We start from the raw sequence: 23,459 nt of genomic DNA, 5'->3' as shown, positions 1-23,459 counted from the left end.
AATGGAAACTCTATAATTTCTGAACCTTGACAATTCTGTGTGGAGCTGACCTCAATGTTTACAGTTTTATTTGTTTCTTGATAATTTGTGGAAGTTGGATGGACCTAGATTTTAGCACTGATACTTCATGGGTAGGTAAATCCTAAATGGAAGCTCCAGTAATTATAACACAACCCTCCCCTTCAGCCTTGGAGTGGATGTGTTCATAGCTTAATTTGCTACTTCATATGGCGGTGTTATTCTGTCAGCCTCTACTTGTTACTGTATGAGAGTAGGTCTCCCATAACACCAGGAAATCTTTTCATTTTCTGCAAGCTGGAAAGCATTTTGACAAATTATTCAAAAGCATCTCCTGTCCCTGGTGTGCTTGTCTCTTTTTTTGGTTCCTGTGTCTTTCTGCTTGGCCTTCTAACTAGGACAGAGTATGATCAGTTGTTTGGAAAGAGATAATGTCTTCCTGACACTACTCCTCTGAGGTCTAGTCACATGAGTGTGATAAAACATGGACATCATCGGTTATCGATTTAAGCACAGTCTGCCTCGAATTGCTTCTGGTCTCTGCTGGGTACATTAGATGTGCAATGCTTGCTGTCCTTTGGGATTTTGCCCATGCCTTCAATAAATAATTAGCATGTCCACAAATTAGATCCAAATGGAGGTCTTCACTCAAGTAGAAATGCAGCAAAGTCGCTGTGTGCTTCCTGTTGTCCTACACTTTCTAGTTATTCAGATAGGTATTACTGATAGGGTCTGTGTTTATTGTGCAGCTGAAGTCTTTTCTGCAAGCACGTTGAGTGCTGTAAGGAATGGGGTTGGGGTGGGGGGGAGGTGCAAGCAGGGAGGGGGGAGGAAGAGGGGATAGAAGCAACTTCAGGGAGTTTGACCCAGTGACAGTGAAGGAACAGCAATAATATTCCAAAGTTTGTGAGAAGATTTGTAGCTCGGGTGCTCGTTGTTGTGGTTCTGTTCGCCGAGCTGGGAATTTGTGTTGCAGACGTTTCGTCCCCTGTCTAGGTAACATCCTCAGTGCTTGGGAGCCTCCTGTGAAGCGCTTCTGTGATCTTTCCTCTGGCATTTATAGTGGTTTGTCTCTGCTGCTTCCGGTTGTCAGTTCCAACTGCCCGTTGCAGTGGCCGGTATATTAGGTGCAGATCGATGTTTGTTGTTAGAATCTGTGGATGAATGCCATGCCTCTAGGAATTCCCTGGCTGTTCTGTTTGGCTTGTCCTATAATAGTAGTGTTGTCCCAGTTGAACTCATGTTGCTTGTCATCTGCATGTGTGGCTACTAAGGATAGCTGGTCGTGTCGTTTCATGGCTAGTTGGTGTTCATGGATGCGGATTGTTAGCTGTCTTCCTGTTTGTCCTATGTTGTGTTTTGTGCAGTCCTTGAATGGGATTTTGTACACTACGTTGGTTTTGCTCATGCTGGGTATCGGGTCCTTTGTCCTGGTGCATTGTTGTCTGAGAGTGGCTGTTGGTTTGTGTGCTGTTATGAATCCTAGTAGTTGTAGTAGCCTGGCTGTCAGTTCAGAAATGTTCTTGATGTATGGTAACGTGGCTAGTCCTTTGGGTTGTGGCATGTCCTCATTCCGTAGCCACATTACCATACATCAAGAACATTTCTGAACTGACAGCCAGGCTACTACAACTACTAGGATTCATAACAGCACACAAACCAACAGCCACTCTCAGACAACAACTCACCAGGACAAAGGACCCGATACCCAGCATGAGCAAAACCAACGTAGTGTACAAAATCCCATTCAAGGACTGCACAAAACACAACATAGGACAAACAGGAAGACAGCTAACAATCCGCATCCATGAACACCAACTAGCCATGAAACGACACGACCAGCTATCCTTAGTAGCCACACATGCAGATAACAAGCAACATGAGTTCGACTAGGACAAGCCAAACAGAGAACAGCCAGGGAGGGAGTTCCTAGAGGCATGGCGCTCATCCACAGATTCTATCAACAAACACATTGACCTGGACCCAGTATACCGACCACTGCAGCGGACAGCTGGAACTGACAACCGGAAGCGGCAGAGACAGGCCACTATAAATGCCGGAGGAAAGATCACAGAAGCGCTTCACAGGAGGCTCCCAAGCACTGAGGATGTCACCTAGACAGGGGACGAAACGTCTGCAACATAAATTCCCAGCTCAGCGAACAGAACCACAGTAATATTCCAAATTAGGGTTGTGTTGCTTGAAGGAGAACTTGCAGGTTTGCCCATGTCCAACCAGAGAAGCTCACATTCCCTACTGAAGTTCTTTTTAAACAAAAGATCTTGGGTAATAGAGAGATGGTGGTGTAGGGTTAATGCCACTGGACAAGGAAACCCTGAGGACAGGGTTTCAAATCTGATCAGGGCAGTTGGTGTGATTAAGTTAAATTCAATTAATTAATTTGGGGTGGCACCATGACTCCGTGGTTAGCACTGCTGCCTCACAGCGCCAGGGATCCAGGTTCAATTCCAGCCTCTGACGACTGTTTGTGTAGAGGTTGTACATTCTCCCAGTGTCTGGGTTTCCTCCCACAATCCAAAGATGTGCAGGTTAGGTGAATTGGCCATACTAAATTGGCTATAGTGTTACGCATATTCGTCAGGGGTAAATGTAAGGAAATGAATCTGCATGGGTTACTCTTCGGAGGGTTGGTATGGACTTGTTGGGTCGAAGGGCCTGTTTCCATACTGCAGGGAATCTGATCTAATTGTCTATGGATAACGAAGCTATTGCTATCTCTAAAACTGCAGATCTGCTAGTTGCACCAGAAACATGCATGTAAGTGCTGAATGCAATGAGCAAAAACACTAGCAATCTTTTGAGTTCCACACAACAAAAATGAAACTTGGTTTGCTCATTCACTGCATTTATTGGCTTGATTGAAAGAGCAGATTTTCAAGAACAGATTTCTAAAATGCTAGATAAAAATATTGACTGCCATGTAATGATTGTGGAATTTAACTTAAATTATGCTGTTTTTAGTGTAACTAAGATTGATTTGCTACAGAATTTATTACTGATTAACACAGTAGCACAGCTATAGAGAATGGGGACTTATTTAGGAGTCTTCCTCCATCTTTAGTATTTGAAGTTAGTTGCTTGTTTGAGAACGCTGGCAGGTTTCCCCTCCCTTAATATCTGCGAGTGTTTGTTTAAGGCTAGTGTAGTCGCCTTGCATTTTCACTTGCTGAATCCAGCTGAGACCTTGCTTCATTGGGAAGAGGGCAGAGATTGTTTGAAATACAAACATGGGCAATTCATGGTGAAAAATGTTGAGGCAAACTGCTTTGTCATTGGGTGCCAGTATTTTCTTAACTCGAATACATTTTGCTGTCTTTTTCAAAAGCTGCCGTATGTTTCCTTTGCTGCAGTGTGCTGAACTGATTCTAAATTGCCTCCGTTTCTGGTTGCAGGTTGTGCCCCTGGAGTATTGGCAGATACAAAGATGCATACATTTGAACGCTGTGTGTATTTTGGGGATTCTTGCCAGGATGTGCTGAGTGCTCTGGGATCGCCACACAAGGTTTTCTACAAGTCAGAGGACAAGGTAATTCTGACTTGGGGATCAGATGCAAATGATGAATGTCATGGATCAACTTCTGTCTTGCGTTTGTGAAAGTGCAAATCCTGAGTGTTGTACTCTAAGTTGGGGACTGAATGTACTTGCTATAGTTCTTTTGAGTTGTAGCATCTGGTACCAATTACTTTTCAAGCAATATCTGCACACTTGATGTCATGTAATTCCCACCTTCTGATTAATACCAGTAATGATTAACCAGTGACAGCACTCTTCTATTCTGTAGTTTCATTTCATGGCCTGAGACCTGTGAACCTAAATCTGGCATTCTCTGATAAACCAAAAATCTCCTTACTGGTTGTGGAGATTCTAATTATGAAAGCCAAAATAGCTGTAGGCTTTGTGTAGTGATAATTTTGCTTCTTTGCAATATTGATTAGGCACATTGTGTATATTGATTTGATTTGCTCTTGTTTCCACAGATGAAGATCCACTCTCTTTCCCCTCACAAGCAGGTTCCCTCCAAGTGCAATGACTACTTTTTCAACTACTTTACTCTGGGAGTGGTGCGTATCTGCAATCTCACTTGTTGATGAGTTGGGTTTATACTGCTTGCTTTCTACAACTTGTATTCATCTTTTTTGCCTTTGCAGGATGTCCTGTTTGATGCCACCACACACCAAGTGAAGAAATTTGTCCTTCACACTAACTACCCAGGTCATTACAACTTCAATATGTAAGTGTCAACTGCAGCTGTACACCCTGTGATCAGTGAAACTTGTAGACTCCAGATTATACAGCACAGAACTTTACTGTTTTTAAAAACAATGTTGTTATTTTTAAGTTTAACAAACCTTCATTGTATTTATATAAATATTTATGTTCGCAATTTCATCAGAGAAGAATTGAAGGTGGATGTGGGAGCATTTGGGTGAGGGTCACCGAGTTGGCACTAAAAGAGTAAATATTCAAAGTTTGGTAGAAGATTTGTAGCTCGGGTGCTCGTTGTTGTGGTTCTGTTCACCGAGCTGGGAATTTGTCTTGCAAACGTTTCGTCCCCTGTCTAGGTGACATCCTCAGTGCTTGGAAGCCTCCTGTGAAGCGTCACAGGAGGCTCCCAAGCACTGAGGATGTCACCTAGACAGGGGACGAAATGTTTGCAAGACAAATTCCCAGCTCGGCGAACAGAACCACAACAGTAAATATTCAACTGAGACACAAATTAACCATCCAGGTTCCTGACTGAAATGCAGCCATTTGAAAGAGGTTCAGAAACCATCCTGATTCTCATTGAACTGTATATCCTCTACAGGTCACTCAGCAGAGGGCTTGAGCCGTTGCAAGTGCACTCAGAATGTGTTAGTTGCTGCCATGCTGTCCCACTATTGAAGTGGGCCTGTACAATGAATGTTGAGCAATTTCAGATTATACTGTGCACATGTGTGCACCTTCATTTTAGTTTAAGAAGGAACTGAGCTACTTTGGTATGAGAAATAAAAAAATGTATTTTTCAGTGTGATGGGCCTGGTAGGAAACTACACAAGGGGCAATACTCTCCCAAGTGTCATTTGTGTCAAGACCTAGTGGATAGATACACTATGGGGTCAAACTCGTTGGGATCATCAGCTCAACCTTTGGCAAATCCAGTTATGAGGATAAGGTGGGAGAATGGTCAAAATTAACCAGTATAGGGTGTGTGCTTGCTCACTGAGCTGTAGGTTTGATATCCAGATGTTTCATTACCTGGCTAGGTAACATCAGTGGCCACCTCCAAGTGATGATGAGGCCTGGCACTCCAACCACAACGCCATAAACAAACACACAGATCTAGATGCCATCTATCAACCCCTCAGAAAACGCACAGGAAATGACATCACTAACCCCAGGAACCCAATCCAGGAGAAAGATATAAATAGAAAGCAGGAGACAACAGCTTTGCTTCACTTGGAGGTCGCCACTGATGATGTTACCTCACCAGGTAATGAAACGTCTGGATATCAAACCTACAGCTCAGCGAGCAAACCTACACCCTAAACCTCAACCTGAGCTACAAACCTTGCATTAACCAGTATTCTCTCTCTAGGTGGCTATCCAGTAGATCCCTGCTAGAAAGTGTTATGTCACTGTTCATTATGCAAAGTTAGTTTGGCTCAAGTGTGATGCCTTTTAACAGGTGAACAGCTTGCCATCAATGTAGTACCTTTTTAAGGAAAGTATTTCAGTAACGCTGACTACCTTGGGTAATGATCTCAGTGCTCACAGAGGAGTATAATGGATTGCAACAAAGTGAACTTGTGAAGCTTCATGTAATTCTTACAAATTCTGGGTTAACTTGTACATTAAATAAAAGTGAGCCACCAGAGAAGAACCCTTTTCTGTTCAAATAGTCTGCTGGCTGTTAACGTGCTTTCAGTGACTATGCATTTTCTTGCAATATGGTCTGCATCACCAGCTTGATTCTATGCAAGAGTATCACCTTAAACATGTATTTCAGCTGAAAAATTGAGGTCAATTCCTAAAGAGTGAAGCCCTAAATATGCATATTCTGTAAAGTGAAGAGTCAACTTGTACACAAAATATTGGCCTGAACAGGTGCTAAGAAAAGTGCCTTGTACACCAAATCAACATGCACAGTGTAAGCTATAGAATTTATCATACGCTTGAGAAGTGTGGTAGAATGGAGCTTCATGTGGCCACAGGTTTCTACAGACTCACCAGTGTGGATTAATACTGATGCCTTAACTTTCAATGGATACACAAAATGCCACATTAACTGTAGTATTACTGCAGATTGGTGAGATCTGTGCCTGTTACTATCTTTTGTTGAGTTACTGAGCTGTTTTATTAAAATTGAAGTGTGTAGTTTATTTAAATTAATCCAGCTTGGGAGTGGGACATTGAACAACAAGTGACTTTACTACTTTCCACTTGTGCTGCCAAGTATATTGCCAACACTTTTAACAGATAAGTTCATTTAAAGGAATCATAGGCTTTAATCTTCAGGACTAAAGTTAATTGGAATACAACAGTTTTACTGGCACTGTATCTCACCTATTGAGTTCATTGTTGAAGCTCGATTCAAAGATTTTATTTCATTGTCCTAGATGTCCTCCTTTTCTCATTAGTGTTTCTACACTCCTTGGAGACTTGCTGTTCAAGTTCCTGCTAAAGAAGCAATTCCTTCTTAAATTATCTCTGCAAATAACATGTTAGTAGAAATATTGCCTTGAAAATGACACTTTTGTTTCTTAAATCTGGTTAGTGATCAGTCAAAAAATTCCCCTGCAAATTACAAAGCAATGTTCATTAGATTCAAGCAATCCTTCATTAATTTGCAGTTTGTTTGAGACTTAACTTTTTTCTTTTGATATTATATCTGATATTCCAGGTTGGGTTAGGAATCCTTATTCTTAAATGTGAGTTGTGTATAATGAGGTGTTTCAACATCTCTGCAGACATTTTTGGTGTGAATCTGATATTGTCTGAGTTATTGAGTTCAGGAGGGGTGAGAATCTCTCCATTCTATGCAGTGAATGACTCTGGGAAATAACTTTTAATTTTTTTTCACAGATACCATCGCTGTGATTTCAAGATCCCACTTGCAGTTAAACAAGGTGAGATCCTTTTCTTTTGGAAAATGTTGGAGAAGGTGCATTGCCATATTTGTCAAGTAGGTAATTCCAGAATTCAAGTCAGTTGTCTTTGGAAGAAAAGGTTGAGCTCCATGATTAAATGATCTGCCAAGTGGGGCACTGTGTTCAGAGCTAAGAGTGTAGTTGACCGAATAAATGAGCAATTAGCGCTTGGTTTATCTTTTTATTAGTTTAAATAACTTTAAAGTCAGCATTCCATTATAATACAGTGTAATTTCACTATTTTGAAAGTTTGCTTTTTAAAAACATGTTTACTTGTCTATCTAATTGCTGGAACCTCGTGCTCACCTGCAGAATGTTTCATGGATATGCTGCTCCTTTAAACTATGATCCAGAATATGAATGAATTGCAGAGTTCCTGTCTTCACTCATGAAGTAAATGTGGGATTTATTTGATTGTGATAACATGACACATCTATAGAAGCTGCAAAGGAAGTGAAGAATGCATATTGCCAGAGGAATGCAGAGCACTTGGAATAGAGGCAATGAGAAGTAGGGAGAGGAACAGTTAGATAGGAACACCAACCAACTCATGGTTCAATGTTGGTAGACAACAGGCTGAGTAATCAAATTTAGAGTTCAAGTTTATGGAAGGTGGGAAATGTGAGACTAACCAGGAAATCATTAAAATAACCCAGACTAAAGGTGTAATAAGCAGTGGAGGAGGGTTTCAGCAGCGTATGGAACGTTGGAATTGCTGAATGGGGCAAGAAAAAGGTTCATCAGCATGACTTGCCATCACCCAGGTAGTTGCACCAAACAACAATAACTGTACTGTCGACTAATGATGGTATCAGTTTCAATTAATGTGTCTGCAGCAGAACGTGTTAATGCCCTGATATAGGGCTAGAGACAGATTGTACAATGGGTAGTATAAGGGTTTGTAAGCTCACTTTGAGATCGTACAAAAGCTGAGGTTAGGATCATCTTGATACATTTTAGCAGTTAAACCGGAAGAGGGAGAGGCCCTGGAATGGATTATTTGGGTGAATGCATAACCAGGTGCAGGGTATGCAGTTACATTTAAAACTATTGATCCTTTGAGTAATATAATTTTAAATCGCTGTAGTTATAATCCATACAATATTCAGATTGCAGATCTCCAACCTGGTGCTACAGTCAAGTCTCATTCCATCATCTGCATTTGCTGAGTCTTTTAAATAGTGCTGTTATGACAGGGCTCCCCCCACCTCTGGTTGTGATATAAAATAAAAATACCAAGATGAACCATTGATTACCTTATCTGTTCAGGTTTTAAACAAAAGATCGGTAGACCAGATTTCTTGAACACAATTACAGGTTTATCAAAACAAAACTTAAGATGCAATATTTAGTGAGCATGCACAATGGTATGCAAATACAAATAGTTATTTCTATAAATATCCATGAAAAAATGCAAATGCTTGCAGGGGAAGAGTGAAATAAAAACTGATTTCTTGGCTCAAATTGTCTTTTCTGACAAAACAACTTTTCTTTTGGTTACTGGGTCATTGAAGGCAAAAGAATGACTTATAGAATGTTCCAGATTCTGTTGCTGTGATATTTTGGCATGTGAAGTCACAAGCATTTGTGTTGTCTCTTTAGTCATGCAGGAGAAAGTGACGACTGGAGATCAGAGCTGAAAATGTGTTGCTGGAAAAGTGCAGCAGGTCAGGCAGCATCCAAGGAGCAGGAGAATCGACGTTTCGAAGAAGGGCTTATGCCCGAAACGTCGATTTCCCCTGTTCCTTGGATGCTGCCTGACCTGCGCTTTTCCAGCAACACATTTTCAGCTCTAGTCATGCAGCCAGTTTGCTCAGAAAATATAATTGATCTTTCTATCAGTTATCAAGAGTTCTGATTTCGAGGAAGCCTTTTTTTAATAAAAAAGCCTCCAATGTACACAATGAAAGAAAATTCAATGACTTATTCTAAAGTATATCCACAAATCTTGTAATGAATTCCAGTTTCCACAGTCCTTCAAACATCTGTCTTATAAAGCAGCTTCATAACAGTACCCACCTCTGTTCAAAGTGCCGATGCTATTTGTGGATCTTATGTAATTAATTTCATTTGTTTATCACCACTCAGGTTCCTTCTAATAATTTATTTCCTCAATAGTTTAAATTACCAGTTTTTTTTTGGGGGGGGGGGGGAAGAAGGATTGTCATTGCCCTATTTTAACATTTCTTACCAAATGGGATAGGAGTGAACTCTAGGATCTTTCTTGCAGTGGCAATTATTTGATTTGGTTAAAATAAGTGTCTGTTACTGAGTTGCAGAAAATCAAGACATCTTTAATAATTTTGTTGAAAATTGGCATCTCTATCTTTTGTGCATTTTCATATTCCATTGAATTTTACTTTTAAGCATTCTAGTAAAGTTAGTTGGAGCTCCGTCCAGTTACACTTTTACTCTATGCTGCAATAACCGATCTAAATGACCACTTAGCAATATTACTAGTTGGAGTACTTTTGCCCAAAGAGGATTTGTTTTTCTTTTTAGCAGTCTTAGCAGATGCTAATTATTATCATAACTTTGGCAGTCTGGTAGTACAAAAACAGGAAATCTTGCTAATGCTTGAAATTAGCTTTAAAATTTCTTCCCAGTGCCACATGTCAACCCACTGCTTACTTTCAGATGTGTGAATCTCTTCTTGAAGTAGTGGGTAGCGACAAGCTGGTTAATTGAAAAAATATCAATGCAACATAACTCCAATTATTAACTTAAGATATTGGAGCAAGATGCCCAATTGAAATGTTCTGTTCTGTTATGTAACATTTCAGTCAACATGTATACAGTTGTCACTAATTTCCTTTTACTATCTGAGCCATGTGCTGCACTGATGTTGGAGAGCTTGTCAAATCTTCCACACTGGGAAATAAGGGACATATAGGACAAAGTAAGTCTGTCCTCTTCTAAAGAAGCAATTTAACTCTCTCTCAGCATCTTAATGTGATGAAATGTGTTGCACCTAACAGTCAAGAAATAGACCCAGAAGAAAGTGAGGATTGCAGATGCTGGAGATGGGTGTTCAGAGTGTGGTGCTGGAAAAGCACAGCAGGTCAGGCAGTATCAGAGGAGCAGGAGAATCAGAATTCCTGATGAAGGGTTTATGCCTAAAACGTTGATTCTCCTGTTTCTCAGATGCTGCCTGACCTGTGCTTTTCCAGCACCACACACTCTGCTCAACAAAAAGACTGTCTAGATCGTACTCATTAAGGCTTCACATAGACAACCCAGTTATCACTGATTAAGTTAATGTGGAAGAACACAGTGTCTGTCTTGTTTATTATTGGATTTGTTTCCACTGTTGCACTGAAAAGGAATAATGATTAAATGGTAGACTGCATCAAAGTCAATGGCAATCATTTTGTGTATTTTTATTCACATTTGATTGGCAATGGTACTTCTCTGCAGCTGGAATCATGAGTGTCAGAAATTCTCAACATCTCTGCTGACATAAATGCATTGCTTAAGATTACTGAGATTGCCCAACTTCATACTAGCTGCAGCCTAGGTGGCAATCACCATAATTTTCTCTTTAGTTTTTCCTGTTACTGATTATGTTTTCATCAATAGATGGCGGTGCTGATGGCCATGCACAAACGTGTACTGTAACCACATACAGCAAGGTGAGGAAATAGCTGTGCAATTTCATTCTTCTCCCCTAACCCCTCATTCCTCCTTGCATATGCTGTCTGTTATGAATTCGAGTGGAATGCTAATTAATCTATCTTGATTCACATAATGAAAGTTTTAAAACAAAAAAACGCTCTTACAAATTCAATTCTTTCTTTTTCACTACATTCTGCAGACATGTTAAATTGGGGATACAAATTAATTCTGTACGTAACTTGGTGTCAAACTGGTACAGGACAGTTTTTAAGAGCAAATTCTATAAAGGGCCAGTGCTAAGTGCTCTTCAAAGCTTTGTTTAGGATTCTACTCCCAAACATTAAGCGTACTCTTGTGGTGCCATGCAAAAGGATACCAGAACTGTGCTCCTTACAAATGTTTGAGTGTAAGCATCAGCAATTGCATTCTGATCAGTTGGTCCCTGATCTGGATCATGAGATTATATGACATTCAGGAAACACATCTCTGTAGAGATATTCCCTACAGAGATGTAAATTTGAAAAACAATGGATTTAGAACTCTTGATGGTCTTTGAACATTGCTGCAGAGTCTGCAAGCTTTCAGATTCCTATATGAGCATATTTACCTAATGGATGTAAATGCACATGGTCAATAAACCATAATTCAGTTGCTGCTTATTGACAGGGTGATGGAGAAATCACATAGCCATATCCACGTAATTAGCTGTTTTTCTGAAGTTGTGATCTTTTGGATCATATAGGATTTGGGGTAATTTGTTACCCTGGATTGATGACTGGCTGATGAACAGAAGACAGAGTTGGGATAAATGTTTGATTTCTGGATGGCAAAATGTAACTAGTGGGGTGCCAAAGGGTTCAGTCCTTGGACTCCAGCTATTTACAATCTACATTAACGACTAGGATATAGGGATAGAAGGCTCTATATCCAAATTTGCAGGTGACAAAACAAAAAGCAGGACTGTAAATTGCAATCAGGAAATGAGAACCTTCTAAATGAATATAGATAGGTTAGGAGAGTGGGTCAAAATGTGACAGATGGTGTTTAACATGGGCATGTGAGGTCATGCCTATTTGATCAAAGTAATGGGAAGTCAACCTATCATCTAAATGCGGAGAGACTTTGGGGTGTTCCGGTGCAGAGTGTTCTATGTGTACTCATTCATGAATCACAGAAAACTAGCATTCAGGTACAGCAGATAATAAAGAAAGCAAATGAACTGTTAGCTTTTACAGCCAAGGGAATTGAATATAAAGGTAAGGAAGTATTGATGCAACTATGCAAGGTATTGGTGAGACTGCACCTGGAGTAGTTTATCAAGTGATCATCAGCATCAAGAAGGGCAAGAGATGCAGAAACGAGGCACCATCACTACAGAAATCCTCCTTCAAGTCACATTTCAAAATTTTAAATAAATCCTAGTTTCTCTTCATTTGGCTCTTAAATATTTCAAATCCTACCCAAAAGCACTGTGGGAACATCTTCGAGTCATATATGTGGCAACACAAGGCTGCTTGCAATACTGGGCAACGAAGGATGATCAAATGCCAGTTTCTAAATAATACCCAAACTCCAGGAATCGTTTAGAAATTTAAGGCAGTTTTGAAAGCAAGTAGCAGCACTTAGGTGGAGGGCACATTTTCTCAAAGGTTTTTGGTTTACACTCCGGGCAATTCACCAAGATCTACTGAAGTAAAGCAAATCCACCAGAGCAATGATTCCATCAATCAACAGTTCACTTGCTAATCAATCAGCATCCTCTAAAAGTATAACTGTTTTTCTTTCTTTTCATATTTATTCTACATTGATAGATGAAAAACTTAAAGCCTCCTTTTCAGTAATGCTCAAAAGTTCTGTCTTGCCAAACGCTGAAGTCTTCCTACTAAACTAGGAAAGTAGATGTTTTAACACTACTGCGCTGCCAAGAATGTACCCTTTTTTTCCTGCAATTCAGAAGTCAAAAGTTACAGCTGTGTCATGTTCATTTACTTGTTGCGGAGGTCACTTAACTTTTGGAGAAACTGAATTTGGTATTTTTGAGACAGACTGGTACTGGTTACCTTTTGGGATGAAAAGCTACCTAGTAACAGCCTTTGGATTTTTAAGTTGCAGGTTTTCAAGATCTGAGATGGGGCAGTTGAACTCTGTCCCTCAGAAACCTGACAAGTAAAGTCAGGTCTCCCTTTTTCTCACCTGAGTAGAGGGGAAAAAAAAACACTAGTCTCAAATGAGTGTTTAACTTATGCAAAGATCTCTGTTCAACTGACCAGCGGCTGAATTGAGAATTATCTGTTGTTCTATGGTTGACAACAGGGTGATTGTCATCATTTGAAAACAAAGGAATTGAGAGAGTCACATCATTCCATTCTAGTGGCTTGGACTCTTGATCCACTGAATTTGTTCTTCTGTCTACATTTTGCACCCATGATAGTTCTGCAGAGCTGATAGTCTTATCTGGTTTGTTTGTGAATGAAAGTGTGCATGTTTGGACTTAAAGCCAAATATAGTTTGCATAGGAGTTAATCCATTTTGTACTTATTCAATATGTTTAGTTTTGTTTACTGATGAAGCCTGGGAAATTTCTTCTGTCCTGGATAGCAGTTAATCAGGCAAATTAATTATTTGGTGACTCAGTTGATTTATATATTATATATTTGAGCGTTGGGACTTCAATATCCATGCGCTCTTCCGATCAGGGTCATGACAAAATGACCTCATGGAAAAAGTGACCTTGTCTCTTTTGAAAACTTCTCTTCACCTTAGACTTAAAAGCTACATTTTCCTTCATTTCCTCTCTCACTGCAAGTTGTAGTTGATCAGTTTCTTTATTGTTTTTTTTGGGCCATTTTCAGTTTGTTGAAGTCCTTCAATTATACTTCCTGTTTTATCATTATACATAGGCAGGATATGAGGCAATTGATGTGAAGGGGAGAGAAAGATGTATTTGGAGTTGGCAGCTGGATTTTCATTACCACTTTGTGAAGCTCAATAGACAAGGCTTGTTTGGTTTTTTTTTAAATTTCTTGCTCCAGCCCAACTCTGATTTCTGAAAGTGACTGCAGTATGTATTTAACATGAGGCTTTTCAAAATCGCTTACTTGACCTCTGGTCACTAACACTTGCAAAGGGAAAGATTGAGTTGTAGTATTTGAGAATGAAAAGTAACCTTTGCTTTGCCAAGTCCAGGCCTGGTGAAGTTGTGATGCTGCTTTAATTAAATCTGCTAGTTATTTATAAACATAACAACATATTAGTAAAATGTTGAAGTTACTGATATTGATGTTACTATTTTTCAGTGGGATGCAATTCAGGAATTGCTTGGACACCCCATGGAGAAGCCAGTGGTTCTTCACAGGTAGTACATGAGCATATGAACTTAAGTTGTGACAATAAGGAGGGGGGCCAGAGTCTGAGAAGTAACAGGCAACTTGAACTGAGGAAATGATTAAAATTCGAATTTACTATCAAGCCTGACTGTTTTTCATTTGAAACATATGCTTGTAGGTTTACAAGTGTAGTGTAACATCCGGTATTATTGTGATATGAATTATCAGCAAGAGTAGGTCACTTGGCATCATGACATACTTCACCATTCAACAAGGTCATGATCTGATTGCTTGACATTTCTGCCTCACCCTGAAAATCTTTCATCCTTTGCTTAACAAGAATCTAACCCATCTCCAAATATTTAAGGACTCTGCTTCCACTTCCTTTTCAGAAAGGGAGTTCCAAAGATTCAACACCCTCCTTATCTTTTTCTTTAATGGATAGCTCCTTATTAATAACAGTCAGCATTAGCTCTAGATTCTCTCGCTAACATCCTTTCCATGGGCTCTTATCTTTACTCTTCACAACTCCAGTGGATACCAGTAAAGCCTGTCCATTGTTTTCCCTGTCAAACCTTTTCCTAGTAAAACAACCCACCTATTCCCAGTATCAATCCAGTAAATGTTCTCTAACTGCTTCCTTGACCACCACCCTTGTCTAAAAACAATCTGGTGACGGTATTCCAGAGGTAGTCATCCTTTATAATTGAAGCATCATCTACTGTTGTATTTAATTCCCTTGTGATAAACAATGACGTTCTATCAGCTTTCTTTACTTCTTGCTGTATTTGCTTGCTACAATGACACTAAGATTTCTCTGCTTCTCAGACTTTGCAATTTATCATTTTAGAATGCTTTTTACTCATTCTGCCAAAATCAATAATTTCACAAGTTCCCACATTATAATGCATTTGCCTAATCATTGCCCACTTAACCGATCTATAGTCCTGTACACAACTTACATTATTATTTATCTTTATCAAATTTAGTCATCATACCTTTGGTTTGTTTATCCAAGTGATGTGTATAACTGTGGAAAAGTGATGTCCTAGCACTCCTCTATGTGACGCAAGACTTATCAAGCAGAACATGTCCCTTTCACACTTTGTTTCTGATTGGCACAGAAAAATTGGTTAACTAATATTACCAGCTCCATCACGTGCTTTTATTTTCTGCAGTAACATTGGCGGGGGTGTGGGGTACTTTCTGAAATGCTTTCTGGAAATCTAAGTCCAGCAGAAGTGCTCGTTCCTTTATATTCACATCACATGTTACTTTTTCAAGATGTCCAATAAATTGATTAAATATTGTTTCCCTATGATAAATGTTGAACTAGAAGTCTTACTTTTTCATCCTTTGTTGAGCAAAGGAATTACATTGGAAAATAGCTAATTTAAAGAAACTTTCCCCAAGTTCATTTTAAATTTGTTAAAATTTCCTCAATGCATCAACTATATCTCTCTCTCTCGGCACTACTATTAAAACTTCAGGATGAAGTTTGTCAAGTCCTGGGGGCCAGTCAGCTCACAGCTCAACTAAATTGCTCAGTAGACATCCCTGCTGATTACTAATTTTTAATACCCCTCTGCTAATTTATAGGATGGTAATTGTAACCTCTATAGTGAAAACTGAAACCTGTTCATATCATCTGACCTCTTCTTATTTTCTTTATTAATTCCCCAGTCACTCATGCTATAAGACCAGATCTCACATTATTTATACTTTGAGTATCTGCTATAGGAACATAGAAATGTTACAGCACAGAAAGAAGCTATTCAATTAATTCTGTTCTGGCTAAATAAATTAGCCACTTAATCCAATTCCCTTTTCCAGCAACTTATCCATCATTTTGCAGATTACAGCACTTCATTTGCAGATCCAGGTAACTTTTTTTAAACAGTTGAAGGTTTCTACCTCAATCACCACAATGTGCAGTGAACTCCTTGTGTTCCCTCTAATCCTTCTACCAATCACCTTAAATCTGTCACCTGGTAATTGACCACCTCACTAGGCAAAACACTACTTCCCTGTCCCAGTGGTCTCAGCCTCTTATTATTTTACGCACCTGAATTAAGTCACCACTCACCCTTGGGTAAAATAGCTAATGCAATCTTTCCTCATACCTGCAATTTTCAAGCCTTCATAGCATTCTTGCAAATCTCCTCTGTGCTTCACTTGTGATTATGGAGATTATAATGAATCTGTTCGAATGTTTTATGACGCACCTCTGAAACAAATAGGACTTGAACCCAGACTTAAGGCAGGGGCATTACTTCTGTCAGAAGAGTTCCCTCAAGCATTTGTTTCCTTCCTGTAATGTAAGACCATAAGTTTCAGCTGTGGCCTAATCAGTGCCTTTTATAATTCCTCAAATTCAATTAAAACAGTAATATATGATCTCCTCTTTTTTAACATGTTGACTATCCTGATTTAATATGCCTCTCTAATAGCTGCTAATCCTATCTTCCAATATTCATTCCAGTAATTTGCTGCCCACTTTGGTTAGACTGACTAGCCTATGATGATGTAACCTGTCCCTGGTACCTTTTTTGAATAATGTTTACAACATTTGCTGACCTCCAGTGTTCTGGTATCTCATCTGTATCTAATGAGGATTGGAAAATTATCCTCCGAGTATCTGCTATTTCCTCCCTAGCTTCCTTTAACAGTCTAGGTTTCAATTCATTCAGCACCTTGGTGTCAGATCCATCCTCCAGTGGGTCACTCCAGTGCTTCCCTTTTCATTATTCTTTCTTTATCAAATTGTTTATACTCCTTTTTAAGTAGAATGTCTGCATATGCCTTCTCCTGTGAAGTGGGACAAAGTACCTGTTTAGATCCCCGCGCCTAAATTGTGTATGGATATAGATTAGATTACTTAGTGTGGAAACAGGCCCTTCGGCCCAACAAGTCCACACTGACCCCGCCGAAGCATAACCCATCCAGACCCATTCTCCTATATTTACCCCTTCACCTAACACTACGGGCAATTTAGCATGGTCAGTTCACCTAACCTGCACATTTTTGGATTGTGGGAGGAAACCAGAGCACCCGGAGGAAACCCACGCAGACACGGGGAGAATGTACAAACTCCACACAGTCAGTCGCCTGAGGTGGGAATTGAACCAGGGTCTCTGGCGCTGTGAGGCAGCAGTGCTAACCACCGTGCCGCCCACCATATAGAAGACATTTTGTATGTTTGGTGGACCCAACCCTCCCTTGGTGCACTGTTAAAGTATCTTTTTTAAAAAAAATGCAATGTCACGACCAATTTTTTTTTAATCCTTTGTTTTCCTAATTGTTTTACTGCACCCTTGCATTTATCTCTGGTGCTTTAACCTTCCGAAATATTACCTTTTATGAAATTGCAATAATCTTTTTGTTTCTTTTTCTTGCCCAACATACCTCTGAATAACCTGGGATCTTTAGGTTTTGCATTTATCACCTATTTTATTCTTTGTGTGGACTTGTCTGCACTCTGTAGAATTGACTTTTGAATGCCTTCCACTGCTGTAGCTGTAACCAGTCCACCTTTTTGCTAGCTTTGTAAAGTTGGCCTTATCCTTGTTTAGATCTCTTACACTTCTATCTTTGCTCCTTTGCATAATGTTGAAACTAACTGTTTATAATCATAATCTCCAAAATGGTCACTTACTGCACTGCTATCCACCTTTTGGGAGCTCTTTTTACATCTCAAGATACATTAGTGCAGACAAAGCTATTTGCCTAAAACAAAGGTGCATGATACATATATGGGAAAATGAACAATCAGAGAATCTACCCATCAACATTGTAGAACACAGTGAGGTTCAATGCTGGGAATGTAGAATTGTTCTGTTATTGGAGTTAAATTGACTTTTTTTTTTGCTGACGTAGGTCCTCTTCAGCAAACAACACAAACCCTTTTGGCTCAACTTTCTGCTTTGGACTGCAGCGCATGATCTTTGAGGTATAGTAAGTTGATTTCTGCTCCCCTGGGTTTTCAAATGGAAACCAGTCCTATGTTTCTTGCCTCTGACCTTCAGAGGGGTGTGGCTATTGTCAGACTGGAAAGAGGCTTAACTGTAATATTCCTTACAGGTAGATAACTACCAACACCAGCCATCAAACCTTATTGGTCGCTAAGTTTGATAGTATGAGGGCAACCAACTTAAAACCATATGCTCAACCCTAAGGAAAAATAAATAGCAAGGGTAACATGGTGTGTGTACCTGTCTCCAGAAACATATATGTGTGCACAGATTTGTCTCCCATATGTGTGTATATAAATTTCTCGTATTTGAAGTCTGTGTTCCTGTGCTTTCTTTGCAGGTCATGCAGAACAACCACATAGCGTCGGTAACACTTTATGGTCCTCCCAGGCCCAGCAGCCAATCTCGAACCACAGAACTAACCCAGTGAGCCTCTGTCTCATTTGAAACAACCAGGACTCTACCGGTTTAGTACAGTGTGCCTTGATTAGCTGCCACAGTTGTACAGAACAGCATAATCCAGTCAAGACTGCATCCCTGGCCTTACCTGGATTGAGGGGGGAGGGGGTTTCTGGTTTGTCACTGGCCTCATCACTGGTGATTGTCCTTGGCGATGAGGTGTGCAACTCTATGCTTGCATTAAGCCAGTTTCTGTCCTCAAGTGGACAGTGCAGACCAACTGGGTTCTGCCTTGTCATGAGTCTTGTAGAAGTTGAGGAAGCAGGCAGTGGAGCTGCACATACAAGAAGCACAAGTTGTACAAGCCTTGAATGGGCAGTGTTTCAGGTTTCTGTTAATAGGTGTTCCTGTAGTGTTGTGGAACTCCATACACATTTCTGTCCCAGCACAGTATGCAGAGGCAGAAGTTTGTCCATGTGTTCAGGCACAGCCTCTCTAGCTTAGACAGTAGCACGTTTTTATAGAAATGGTTATATCATTTGCACTACATACACTTTAATTACTTGATGTGTTTTATCCACTGAGGAGTGTCAGGGTATAGTGCCAGCTAATTGGGTAAGACTGGGGCGTGGAGAGGAGTCCAGTCCATGCACGCAGCCGGTCCCGCTACTCGGGAGTTTTGGGGGGGTGGCGGACAGCAGTGATGATTTATTCATTTCACCGCACTATATTGGGTTGAAATGCAATCTTCTGCCATGTCTTGAATTGCATGTTGTTAATTTGATGCCAAAGACATATCTTCAATGCGCTTACTTTCCTCATCTCTGTGCTTTTTCCCATGATGGGACTGCACACCCAAGCATGTCATTGGCCATTGACAGGTTTTAGTCAGCAGCAGAGATTGGACACTGCACACAAGCAGTGTGGAGTCTCTGCTTTTCGCAGTATTCACAAGAGGTCTGTTCATAGGAAGATGTGAAGCTACTTGGACTGTTCCCTCATCAAAATATTGAGAGCTTAGTGCTTTTCTTTTTTTTAATTAAAACTCTTTTTAGCCATCACTCATTTTTACATTGTACATTGTAGCAACTTGTAATTAATAGACAAATTTTGTGTTTACACTGTGTATAAATCTGTAAATAATGCATTTTGTAATTTTAACAATGTACAGGGAGTGCCTGTATAGTTTAATGGTGAACAATGAGAAGGATGTATTTTGAATTGTGATCAATGTTTTGACTCTGGACCAGTAGCAGGGATGTGTGATGTGTGTTATGGTGATACTTTGCATTCTGTCTTCCTGTAAACTGTGAGATTGCAAATTGTTGTATCCAACACACGTGGATGTTGTTTAAAGACTATGTTACCGTTTACTTTGAAACTGAAAGCTGTTCTCTTGTAGCTGTTGATCCTTAACTAAACCTGCTTAGTTTAGTGTTTATTCCTGTGCTCTTTGCTTACATGGGAATTATTTCTGCCTCTTCATTCATTTTTCTTTCTGCACAATCCTCTGACTTTTATTTTAAAAAAGGAAAAAAATGCACATTTTAAGAGCATGTATTCTGCCTCGTGAATAAAACTGACTCCAGTTCACTGTTTGAGATAATTGAATTTGACTGGTTTTTTTTGGGAGTGTGAAGGCTGGGTGGAGAGGGGCTCAGTGAGGAATAATTACCCCATTTTCTAGCAGAGCCTGCACATGGGATTTCACTTGAGATCTGGGCTTACTGTGCAAGAGTTTCTTTTCATTGCCTGGAAATAGAATATTCGCCTTCCTTTTAAAACCAATTTGAGGGTTTGGGTGGGACTCAAAATTTCAGCCAGGATAGGAATGATGATTGAGGAGAAGTTGATGTGAGACACGGTGTAGTGGTTGAGTTTTGGTGTCTAGAGGCAAGTAGATGGGAGACCAGCATGGAGAAAGTTAGGGTAAATAGATGCTAGAGAAAAGTGTAGCTGTGTATTTTTACAATACTGGAGTGCGGTAAGGTTGGAGGTAATCCTGGTGACTGGCACATGGAATTTAATGCTCTCTCCTGGGATAAGCAGGCTGACCAGATTTTGTCTAACAACCTGAGTGAAGGCTGAAAGTGGGATTAGCGTTTCACAGTTGCTGGAAAAACAATGGCACAAATCTAATTGGGCAAAATTTTAAATAATTCATTGCCTTTTGTAGTAAGATTGCCTGACTAGTTATAAGTTAACAACACTGGTGTAGAACAGAGTGCTATTTCAATGGTGTATACACGTAAGGAAGCTAGCATCCTGTCTTTAAATTGTCAGTAAGATCCAGTAATAGGTGAAAAGGGAATGGCCAAAACGAAGTTCTTGAATTTAAAGTGAAAGTGCAGAGGTGAACATAGTTAAAATATGCCAACTGTGCTAACAAAGATGTGGAATCATGAAAGAATGACCCCATTGCATCTATACTGAGCAAGAGGAGAATATATACTTGTGCTGACCCTGCTAAACGTGGTTAAAGAGAGATACATAATTGTATTTGTAGTTGAGTATTTTTGGGCAGGATGGTCCCACTAGTGAAAGCTGAGTCAAGCTAATGAAAAGTGTGGCAGAAAACTTGCTCGTGTTTGACTGAGTCTCTCTTAATGGTAGGAGGAAAAGTAGGCTCAAATGCATGTGGATGTTGAGGGAGTCAATGGAGCTGGCAAAGGAATCATAAATATAAAGTATATATAGACAGGGCCAGTGAATCAGTATAAAGAAAGCTTGACTATAGAACAGTGGCTAAAATGCTTAGCAGTGATAATGCTTAGACATGGAAAAGTGACAGAATGCTAGACATTAAAATGAGTTAACTATGCCAATAGCGTGAGGATCTCTCTGAAGCACAAGTTAAATGTTTAGAGATTCTCTTCTCTTTATATACTTCATAATCTACAAGCTCGACATCCATTTGCAACCTACCTTTCTTCCTTCGTCAAACCAGACTAAAGTCAATCTTGATCAAGTTCATGATCTCCTCTTGCTTCTCTCTTGGCATTAGCCAACATGTAACAAGCCTGGAGTGAGAGGGGATAGAATTCTACATGTGGTCTCAGAAAATGAAGCTGGGCAAGTAGATGAATTTACAGTACATGACCACTTTGAAGATGGTGAAAATAATTAGATCTAGCATTGTTATGGAAAGAAATAAAGAATAAGAGTAAAAGTTCTAAATTGTGGGTGGGTAAGTATTTTGAAGCTGAGGGGGTGACCTGGCAAATATAGACTTGATACAGCTACTTGAAGGAAAATTGGTGACATACGGGTGGGAAGCAATCAAAAGCCATGTTCTGTGATCACACTGTAGACATGAACCCACAAAAAAAGACTGGCACTGCCAAATTTGGAGCCTCATTATCCAGAAGCGCACAGGATAAGGTAAAGAAAGGGGAAAAAATTGCTGTACAAAGTAGGGGTGAGTGACATTTAAGGGAGATTTGGAAAATAGGGAAAGGATATGACCATATTGGCAGGTACATGGAGAGCCCAAAGATGCTGCCTCAGTACACTAAGAGCAGGAGGAGAACGAATCACTGATTTACAATATGACTTAGCTGGGCAAGATGTGGGCCGGTTTCTTAATGACTGTTGTTTCTAGCCTCATAAAGAAGAATGATGGATACTTTCTTGTGAAAGGGCAATGTGAAATATTAGGTACTATCGGCATACTGTGAGGGAAAAGTACTGGCGGCACTGGTATCCTTGAAGCTGGATAAACAAAGGAGGAAATAATGGCGTTCTTAACATCCTTTTTTCAAATCTCATTATATGGAGATGAGGTGCTAGAAGATTAGAGGTCTGTGAATGTTGTACCATTGTTTAAAAATGGTGCAAGGAATAAGCCATGTAAATGTACATAACAATCACCTGCTAGATGCAGGAATAGCCATTTGACTCCTTAAACCTACTCCCATTCTTTAAGATTCAGGCTGATCTGATTATAACCTCCACTGCATGTTCTCTCCTCCACCCTTAACATTTATTCCCCTTGATCACCAAGAATCTATCAGGCTCTGCCTTAAAGATATTCAAAGACTTCACTTCCTTTGCCTTTTGAGGACAAAATTTCCAAAGGTATTCATTCAAGCCTTAAGAAAAAATACTTATTCTCTGTCTTAAATGAGCACCCTCTTTATATTAAGACCCCTAATTCTAGATTATCCAAACAGGAATCAATTGCAACAAATAATGAGAGACTGGCAAATTATTATTAGAATCAGTTCTGAGATATAGGGGAAACTGCCATGTAGAAAGCTATGAATTAATCAAGGACATTGACTGTTTTACTCAGGGAATGTAGTGTTTAACTAAGTTTTTTAAAAAAAATTTTTTTGAGGAAGGAATGAGGATTAATGAGCAAAGTGCAGTGGATGTTGTCCTATGGATTTTAGTATGGCATCTGAGAAGGATTCACATGGCACTCAGGTCAGAAATGTGAAAATCCGTAAGATACAAAAGAATGTGGCAAGTTGAGTCTATAATTAGCTAATTGAAAAGAAACAGGGTTCTGGTGAAGCATGAAAATAACTTTCTATTTGCAAAATTAATGGTTCTCCAAAAGGCTGGCAATCCCAGCTGGTCAGGCAGCATCCGTGGCAAGACCGCAAGGTAATGATTGAAGACTAGCTGACTCGTCAGAGCTCTAATGAAGCGTCATCTAGAGTCAAAATGTTAGCTTGCTGTCTCTTCATGGATGCTGCCTGGACTACTGTAATTTACAACTTTTTATTTTCAGTACAGATTCTCACATCTGCAGTAATTTGCTCCTAATTTGAGTTCCAAATGGTTCTGGGTTTTCACTTCTTGTATGTAGTCATTTGGACTTAAATGTGGGAAGCCTGATTGGGAAATCAGCAGATGACTGAAAAATTGGCTGTGTAATTGATTTGTGAAGGTCCATAGAATCATGGAAACAGACCTTTCGGTCCAACCAGTCTATAATGACTATTTATCCCACACCTCAGCTGAACCCACC

At 39.8% G+C, this 23,459-nt stretch overlaps 1 protein-coding gene across 2 annotated transcripts in view; it reads left to right on the top strand.

Moving 5' to 3' along the window:
- phaf1 (phagosome assembly factor 1) overlaps nucleotides 1-20,087 on the top strand; it is a 175,241-nt gene extending 155,154 nt beyond the window's left edge. For both annotated transcript variants that reach the window (XM_072547769.1, XM_072547770.1), the window contains 8 exons: nucleotides 3,432-3,565; nucleotides 4,018-4,101; nucleotides 4,189-4,271; nucleotides 7,106-7,149; nucleotides 10,750-10,802; nucleotides 14,082-14,140; nucleotides 17,988-18,060; nucleotides 18,423-20,087. In XM_072547769.1, coding sequence (XP_072403870.1) covers nucleotides 3,432-3,565; nucleotides 4,018-4,101; nucleotides 4,189-4,271; nucleotides 7,106-7,149; nucleotides 10,750-10,802; nucleotides 14,082-14,140; nucleotides 17,988-18,060; nucleotides 18,423-18,512 — 620 coding nt within the window. In that variant the 3' untranslated portion in view covers nucleotides 18,513-20,087. The remainder of the gene's footprint in view (nucleotides 1-3,431; nucleotides 3,566-4,017; nucleotides 4,102-4,188; nucleotides 4,272-7,105; nucleotides 7,150-10,749; nucleotides 10,803-14,081; nucleotides 14,141-17,987; nucleotides 18,061-18,422) is intronic.
- Nucleotides 20,088-23,459: the final 3,372 nt, after the last annotated feature.

This window comes from Chiloscyllium punctatum, chromosome 26 (genome assembly GCF_047496795.1).
Source record: "Chiloscyllium punctatum isolate Juve2018m chromosome 26, sChiPun1.3, whole genome shotgun sequence".
NCBI lineage: Eukaryota > Metazoa > Chordata > Chondrichthyes > Orectolobiformes > Hemiscylliidae > Chiloscyllium > Chiloscyllium punctatum.
The sequence above is the reverse complement of the archived record's forward strand: the minus strand, read 5'-3'. Positions and strand labels throughout refer to the sequence as shown.